At 47.3% G+C, this 8,773-nt stretch overlaps 1 protein-coding gene across 1 annotated transcript; it reads right to left on the bottom strand.

Annotated features, from left to right (window-relative positions):
• Positions 1-3,535: 3,535 nt before the first annotated feature.
• On the bottom strand, positions 3,536-6,419 carry LOC135902265 (putative nuclease HARBI1). The gene is made up of 5 exons (XM_065432251.2): positions 6,174-6,419; positions 5,953-6,092; positions 5,618-5,786; positions 4,401-4,940; positions 3,536-3,556 (listed from the first exon to the last, which is right to left on the bottom strand). Exons 1-5 carry the CDS (start codon positions 6,417-6,419, stop codon positions 3,536-3,538), a joined length of 1,116 nt encoding a protein of 371 aa, XP_065288323.2.
• Between the last annotated feature and the right edge of the window lie 2,354 nt (positions 6,420-8,773).

The following is an 8,773-nucleotide window of genomic DNA, read 5'->3' as shown; positions in this document are numbered from 1 at the left end:
TGCGCAGCAATACCCTGCAGTTGTTCTGCTCGTCCCACGCATAAATGTTACCATTTACATGCAGTTTGTTGTAGACGAGCTTTATTTTATCACCGGGGCGTTTTTCGCTCTTATAGGATTGCCAAAGCAGTTTCCTTATTTTTGCAGTTGCCTGTGAGTAGTCTTCAGATATTGACACTCCGGAATCTTTCAGTTTGTGGCCAGTACATGCGAAACTAACTGCGGCACACAGCCGAGCTGCTTTTCGCTAAATGTGCCACTACGCCGAGCGCGGCCACATTGCTTGAAAAGTACCCCAAAAAGTAGTGAAGTTCGTTACAATATTGTCTGGCGTCAGAGAAAGCGCCGAAACTTGTCCCGGTGAGATTCACTACACGTGAAACTAACTGCGGCACACAGCCGAGCTGCTTTTCGCTAAATGTGCCACTACGCCGAGCGCGGCCACTTTGCTTGAAAAGTACCCCAAAAAGTAGTGAAGATAGATACAATAATGTCTGGCGTCAGAGAAAGCGCCAAAACTTGTCTCGGTAAGATCCAGTACACGCGAAACTAACTGCGGCACACAGCCGAGCTGCTTTTCGCTAAATGTGCCACTACGCCGAGCGCGGCCACTTTGCTTGAAAAGTACCCCAATAATTACTGAAATTATGTTGAATTCCAATGGCGGAGTCGGAGCAGCCGACGGACTCCGCGAGCGAGCACTCGACTCTGGCGTAGAGCAGCGGCTCCAAATCCGCGAGTGGAACACAACCTGCGCCGCCGGAGCAAGGCGGAAGCGGAACTTCTATCGCCGAGTTACCCAGCATGCCTTGCGTGTTGTCCTTTCCTTCCGCTGTTTGCTCCCAGCACCGCCGCGCCAGTCACTTGTCTCTTCAGCGCCGTTCCCCTGTTGTGTTTTCAAAAGTGCGGAATGGATATCTCGGCAAGCGTGCAGTGGCTTTTGCTTCCTCTGGTGAGCACACAGGATACGGACAAACATGGTAGGTGTCTTCGCAACTTTGAACACTGTGCTGTAAGTTCAATGCAACGCACGTGTTGCGTGGAGCAATTGTCTGTTGACGCTACATTTCAGTTGCGTAGTTGCTTCACTGCTGATGTGTTCGTTTCACTCAAACGCATCGCATCCGTCATTGTATTGTGCATTTTCCTGTGTGTCCGTCGTGGTGCAGAAGTAGTTGTCTAGCTTTATATGTCGCGAAGAAGCAATAAAGCAGTGTCACGTGCCTGAGAATTTGTCTCCCACTAAATTTTAGCGGAGGTATCAGTGTGAGTGCATTCTGCTGCCGAATGGAGTTGTGTTGTTATGTAGGTCAGGACGGTAAGTGCACCCAATTTTCGAATCAGTCTCAGTGCCACAGAAATCTACAAATTGCTTTTCAAGCGTCACTGTCGATTTCAGGCCAGAAGGACCGTACAGTAATTTTGATTAACAGCCACCTGATCAGGGACGTTGCATCATGCTAAGCGTGTGTAATGTAATCAAGAATGTGCACCTTGTGTTGAGCAAATATTGAACTTGTGTGGCACCTTGCATGTTTATATTACGCTATTATTCAAAATTTCGTGTTGAGATAAGGTAGCGCAGCAAACAGCGAGGTATTTTGTTAAGCTGTGTTAGGAAGTGTGACATGGCTTAATTGCTTACGTAGTTGCATGAAATGCACGTGGTGGTTCAATGTACTGCAACATGTCACAGAGTACAACTTCGTAATGGTTATGTCGCTTCATATATGCCACCTTTATGAATCCAGGGCAATGAATAATGTTGCATTTGGTTTTTCCATCAACAGTGCCGGAACAGAGCCGCAAGAATGACCAACGCAGTGAGTACATTTATAATGACATATTTATTTATTGATACTGTTAGCCCAAAGGCCGATAAAAGATGGAGAAATCATAAAATGAGCTTCAAAAGATCGCTCCAAACACGAGCACTACACAAATCAAACCAGCAAATACAATTGCTTAATGCAGCTGGAACACCTCTACAACTACCCCACGCAGTTTTTGTTTGCAGGTACAGGCTGTGAATGGACAGCCGGAGAAACAAAGCTGCTATTTGATTATTATGAGCAGTACCTTGCCGAGATTGGACAGTTGAAAAAAATCCAAAAATAAGCAGCTAATGTTCAGCCAAATTGCAGCCCAGTGAGTCCATTTATAATGACATATCGTTCATTTATTGATACTGTTAACCCAAAGGCCAATACAGGATGGAGAAATCATAAAATAAGCTTCAGAAGATAGCTGCAAACACGGGCACTACACAAATCAAACCAGAAAATACAATAGCTTAATGCAGCTGTAACACCTCTACAACTACCTCATGCACTTTTTGTTTGCAGGTACAGGCTGTGAATGGACAGCCGGGGAAACCAAGCTCCTATTTGATTATTATGAGCAATACTTTGCTGAGGTTGGGCCGTTGAAAAAATTCAAAAATAAAAAGCTTATGTTCAGCCGAATTGCAGCCAACATACAGAGGCGCTCGGAGTTCCGAAAACCGTTGAGCAGTGCTGCAGCCGCTACAAAACCGTCATGCGCAGAAAAAGAAGAGCAACAGCGCACAACAACAAATCTGGGAATTCCCCGTGTGAAGTGCCCTTTGAGGATGAAGTAGCCAGAATACGCTGGCTGGACGACAGCCTCGAGCCCGAAGAGCTGAGGGACAGCTCTGGCGTTGTTGCTGTGAAGAGGCCAGCCAGCCAGGCGTCGGCCAGCCAGTCATCCGCCAACCCAGCGTCGGCCAGCCAGGCATCCGCCAGCCCAGCGTCGACCAGCCAAGCATCCGACAGCCCAGCGTCGACCAGCCAAGCATCGGAAAGCCAGGAGTCTGGAAGCCTGGCGCCGAGCCAAGCATCGACAAAGAAGCCTATGCCCAAAAGGCCGAAGCCCTCTCGTTCGAGAATGCTGGAGATGAAGGTATTCTTCGATGAAATGAGCAAAATTCAAGAAGAAAAAGAAAAAAGACGAGCTGCACGGTAACAAGAAAGAGAGAGGTGCCACAAAGAAAGGCAATAATACAAGGAAAGTATTCGGCAAGAAAAAGCAAAACAACATTCAGAAAAAATTAGGCTTCTAAGCCGTGCTCTTGGCCTTGAAGAATAAAAAAATTTCGGTGTCCGAGAATATCGGCTTGTTTAAATAAAAATGTACAGTGCCAAACATGTGTTTGTGTATTTAAAGAGGGCCGCACGTTAGTACACACACCGCAGCCCCCAACTACTGCATGGACTTTATTTCGACCAGGCTACTCAACAATAGACCGTATTCACACTATCAGTCAGGTGATAGAAAAATGTGCGGAATATAACCAACCCTTATATGTAGCTTTCATTAATTAAGAGATAGCGTTTGATTCAGTCGAAACCTCAGCAGTCATGGAGGCATTATGGAATCGGGGTGTAATCGAGCTGTATGTAAAAGTACTGAAAGATATCTATGGCAGCTCCACAGCCACTGTAGTCCTCCATAAAGAAAGCAACAAAATCCCAATAAAGGCAATACGATATTTCCAATGCTATTGACAGCGTGCTCACAGGAGGTATTCAGAGACCTGGATTGGGAAGAATTGGGGATTAGAGTTAATGGAAAATACTTTAGCAACTTGCGATTCGCTGATGATATTGCCTTGTTTAGTAACTCAGGGGACCAATTGTAATGCATGTTCACTGACTTGAAGGCGCAAAGCGGAAGAGTGGGTCTAAAGATTAATCTGCAGAAAACTAAAGTAATGTGTAACAGTCTTGGAAGGGAACAGCAATTTACAATAGGTAGCGAGGCATCGGAAGTGGTAAGGGAATACATCTACTTAGGGTAAGTAGTGATCGCAGATCCGGATCATGACACTGAAATAATCAGAAGAATAAGAATGGCTGGGGTGCGTTTGGCAGGCATTCTCAGATCATGAACAGCAGGTTGCCATTATCCCCCAAGAGAAAAGTGTATAACAGCTGTGTCTTACCACTACTCATGTACGGGGCAGAAACCTGGAGGCTTACGTAAAGGGTTCTATTTAAATTGAGGACGACGCAACGAGCTATGGAAAGAAGAATGATGGGGATAACGTTAAGGGATAAGAAAAGAGCAGATTGGGTGAGGGAACAAATGCAAGTTAATAACATCTTAGTTGAAATCAAGAAAAAGAAATGGGCATGGGCAGGACATGTAATGAAGAGGGAAGATAACCGATGGGCATTAAGGGTTACGGACTGGATTCCAAGGGAAACATAGCAGGGGGCAGCAGAAAGTTAGGTGGGTGGATGCGATTAAGAAGTTTGCAGGAGCTTTGCCAAGACTTTCGTGCGCTTAATTTCTCCAAGCCTGCGCAGTGCTCGCTCTTCACCGGATTTCTCAATATGATTATCACTGCAATTCTGCCACTGAACGTCACTGGGTACTTGTTCATTATCATCATCATCTGGCTCTACATCACCATACTCGATGCACAAGTTGTGCAGAACGCAGCAGCTTATGATAAACTTATTGAGCCAGGGAATAGTGCGGAGCTCAAGATACATTAGCTGTCTGAAGCGCTTTTTTAGGGTGCTAAATGCATTTTCAATGAAAACTCTTGTAGCTGAAAACTTATAATTAAAGTGCTTTTGCTGCGTTGTTAAAGCACCGTAATCCCTGTAGGGTGTCAACAGGTGTTCCCGCAGTGAATACGCTGCGTCCCCTAAAAGATGGTAAGACCCCTGACAGACTGCAGAGATTTTCATTGAAAGTGGCGACAAGCTGAACACATGCGAATCGTGCATTTTGCTTGAACTTCCAATGAACGTGTCCAGGAAGCGCCTTTTGTCATCGCAGACGGCCTGTAGTATGAGCGAAAGGTAATGGTGCCTGTCGCAATATGTCGAAGCAACCTTCTTCTCCGGGCACTGTATCTTGATGTATGACCCATCGATGCAGCCAACAACATCAGGCATTCCAGACACCTGCAAGCAAGTCATACACTTGTATTGAGCGATATCATCCATGTCTGAACATAAAATGAGCATTTGCAAGGAGTTTTAAGGGAAAATACTGGTGCTCATACCCATTAACTGACGTTAACAGCATACCCTTCATGGCACAGCACCATTTATTTTAAGTTAAAGAAACAAAATACAAACCAAATGAAACTGAGAAGTACTGAGGGCAGCATACACTGCCGTGCACACAACATATTACATGTTTTTTTTTTTACTATCCACTTCTCTTTTTGCTATAGCAAAATGGGAGAGAAAATAAAGCAAACCCCATGTATCTTCCCTTAATCGATTTGAAGCACGTAATGAGAATTTGCTTGCCAAAGCAGACATGGTCTATATCGCATCGTACGCCCGGAAATCTGAACAGACATCTACTATTGTGGGTGATGACAAAGCATGCAGCATCATTCCTAAGCAAGGAATTGGCTGTGATCCCAAGAGAAACTTTTAGCTTAAATGTTTCGACCACCACTGGTACAAATTCTGAGTGTTATCATCACAAGCTATCATGGTTTCATGAAGGTCCAGCATTATAGAGCTTGAAATAGCAAACAAAACGTGCACAGTGATGTTGCAATATCAATAAAACTTGGCTGGCCGATATTCAGTGCTTCTTATAGGTAAAGAAAATCAAAACAAACCTTCTCAAAACTTTTGGTGAGGTTCTCCAGGTCAGCCGGAAATTTTATCAACGACTGTCCCAGAGTCAGGAGGAAGTCGGCTACTCTATGAAGGATTCGGTAAACGGAGCTTTCCGACAAGTCGAACCGGCTGGCCACGTTTCTCATGCAGGTTTTGTTGGCCGCGTACCTGCGCAGTGGGATTACACGCATCCGAAAAAGGAGCTTCAGACTACAGTGCATTGCAAGCAACGAGCTCGTAGTCAAATGCGTTTTTATGCAGGCATCCGACTCTTTCGCGTTTCATTTATCGTTGTTAATTTGGCAGGTGCATAGAAAAAACGGCGAGAACTAACCAGATAAAAGACAAGATATGCGTTTCCGCAGATTTCGCTGGAACCCCTCCATGTGTACCCGAAGGGCACATTGACGACGCGGCAAAGTCGGCGATCAACTTTTCCGCCACAGGTCGAGATAGCCTGAAGTGCCTTCGGAACTGCACAAAAAAAGAAACAGAAACGAAAGCACCACAACGTGTTAAACCTTGAGTATGCTGCTTTCCTTTTTCTTTCCTTACCTCATCGTCCGAGTACTGCCGCACGACGTCCTCGATGAAGCCGACTCCTTTAGGCCTCTTTGCGGGAATTCGGAACATCCTGTCGAATTCCCGCTCGTAAGCGGCAGTTTCCGCGTCGTTGTCACTATCCGAGCAATCGCTCGTGTCGGAACTTGAGCTTTCCGACTCCGAGCTGTCGCTTTCGAGTAGCAGAAGCATTGCCGCACGCTTTGCCGAACCAGCCGAGCCGCTCATGTCGTCCGCCATTACCAACACAACTCGCGAGTCGTGACCGGTGGCGCCTCCCAGCAGACAAACGCGGTAAAGGAAATACGTCACGCAGAGTTCCGGTACACTCCGCCGATTTTGGCGGAGCATCTTTTTCTGCTCCACGCAGTGACTCCCGCTCTGTATCCACTCCGACTCTCTCATTGGAACACCTTACTCCTGCTCTCACTCTGTCATTGGAACAAACTTGCTCCGAAACGAGCAGAAAAACTTGCTCCGACTCCGCCATTGGAATTCAACATTACTTACAATATTGTCTGGCGTCAGAGAAAGCGCCAAATCTTGTCCCGGTGAGATTCACTACACGTGAAACTAACCGCGGCACACAGCCGAGCTGCTTTTCGCTAAATGTGCCACTACGCCGAGCGCGGCCACTGTGCTTGAAAAGTACCCCAAAAAGCAGTGAAGTTCGTCACAATATTGTCTGGCGTCAGAGAAAGCGCCGAAACTTGTCCCGGTGAGATTCACTACACGTGAAACTAACTGCGGCACACAGCCGAGCTGCTTTTCGCTAAATGTGCCACTACGCCGAGCGCGGCCACTTTGCTTGAAAAGTACCCCAAAAAGCAGTGAAGTTCGTCACAATATTGTCTGGCGTCAGAGAAAGTGCCGAAACTTGTCCCGGTGAGATTCACTACACGTGAAACTAACTGCGGCACACAGCCGAGCTGCTTTTCGCTAAATGTGCCACTACGCCGAGCGCGGCCACTGTGCTTGAAAAGTACCCCAAAAAGTAGTGAAGTTCGTCACAATATTGTCTGGCGTCAGAGAAAGCGCCGAAACTTGTCCCGGTGAGATTCACTACACGTGAAACTAACCGCGGCACACAGCCGAGCTGCTTTTCGCTAAATGTGCCACTACGCCGAGCGCGGCCACTGTGCTTGAAAAGTACCCCAAAAAGTAGTGAAGTTCGTCACAATATTGTCTGGCGTCAGAGAAAGCGCCAAATCTTGTCCCGGTGAGATTCACTACACGTGAAACTAACCGCGGCACACAGCCGAGCTGCTTTTCGCTAAATGTGCCACTACGCCGAGCGCGGCCACTGTGCTTGAAAAGTACCCCAAAAAGCAGTGAAGTTCGTCACAATATTGTCTGGCGTCAGAGAAAGCGCCGAAACTTGTCCCGGTGAGATTCACTACACGTGAAACTAACTGCGGCACACAGCCGAGCTGCTTTTCGCTAAATGTGCCACTACGCCGAGCGCGGCCACTTTGCTTGAAAAGTACCCCAAAAAGCAGTGAAGTTCGTCACAATATTGTCTGGCGTCAGAGAAAGCGCCGAAACTTGTCCCGGTGAGATTCACTACACGTGAAACTAACTGCGGCACACAGCCGAGCTGCTTTTCGCTAAATGTGCCACTACGCCGAGCGCGGCCACTGTGCTTGAAAAGTACCCCAAAAAGTAGTGAAGTTCGTCACAATATTGTCAGGCGTCAGAGAAAGCGCCGAAACTTGTCCCGGTGAGATTCACTACACGTGAAACTAACTGCGGCACACAGCCGAGCTGCTTTTCGCTAAATGTGCCACTACGCCGAGCGCGGCCACTGTGCTTGAAAAGTACCCCAAAAAGCAGTGAAGTTCGTCACAATATTGTCTGGCGTCAGAGAAAGCGCCGAAACTTGTCCCGGTGAGATTCACTACACGTGAAACTAACTGCGGCACACAGCCGAGCTGCTTTTCGCTAAATGTGCCACTACGCCGAGCGCGGCCACTGTGCTTGAAAAGTACCCCAAAAAGTAGTGAAGTTCGTCACAATATTGTCAGGCGTCAGAGAAAGCGCCGAAACTTGTCCCGGTGAGATTCACTACACGTGAAACTAACTGCGGCACACAGCCGAGCTGCTTTTCGCTAAATGTGCCACTACGCCGAGCGCGGCCACTGTGCTTGAAAAGTACCCCAAAAAGCAGTGAAGTTCGTCACAATATTGTCAGGCGTCAGAGAAAGCGCCGAAACTTGTCCCGGTGAGATTCACTACACGTGAAACTAACTGCGGCACACAGCCGAGCTGCTTTTCGCTAAATGTGCCACTACGCCGAGCGCGGCCACTGTGCTTGAAAAGTACCCCAAAAAGTAGTGAAGTTCGTCACAATATTGTCAGGCGTCAGAGAAAGCGCCGAAACTTGTCCCGGTGAGATTCACTACACGAGAAACTAACTGCGGCACACAGCCGAGCTGCTTTTCGCTAAATGTGCCACTACGCCGAGCGCGGCCAGTGTGCTTGAAAAGTACCCCAAAAAGCAGTGAAGTTCGTCACAATATTGTCTGGCGTCAGAGAAAGCGCCGAAACTTGTCCCGGTGAGATTCACTACACGTGAAACTAACTGCGGCACACAG

The sequence above is a fragment of the Dermacentor albipictus genome, chromosome 6 (genome assembly GCF_038994185.2).
Source record: "Dermacentor albipictus isolate Rhodes 1998 colony chromosome 6, USDA_Dalb.pri_finalv2, whole genome shotgun sequence".
Classification (NCBI taxonomy): Eukaryota; Metazoa; Arthropoda; class Arachnida; order Ixodida; family Ixodidae; genus Dermacentor; species Dermacentor albipictus.
Note: the sequence above shows the minus strand (reverse complement) of the source record. Positions and strands in the feature narration are given on the sequence as shown.

Bases quoted from the DNA above. Each gene is read 5' to 3' on its own strand.
- LOC135902265 (XM_065432251.2), bottom strand. From the start codon at position 6,419: ATGGCGGACGACATGAGCGGCTCGGCTGGTTCGGCAAAGCGTGCGGCA. The intron at 6,093-6,173 runs GTAAGGAAAGAA...TTTTTTGTGCAG, and splicing joins GGCAGTACTCGGACGATGAG to TTCCGAAGGCACTTCAGGCT. The intron at 4,941-5,617 runs GTTTGTTTTGAT...ACTTGCTTGCAG, and splicing joins TCACCAAAAGTTTTGAGAAG to GTGTCTGGAATGCCTGATGT.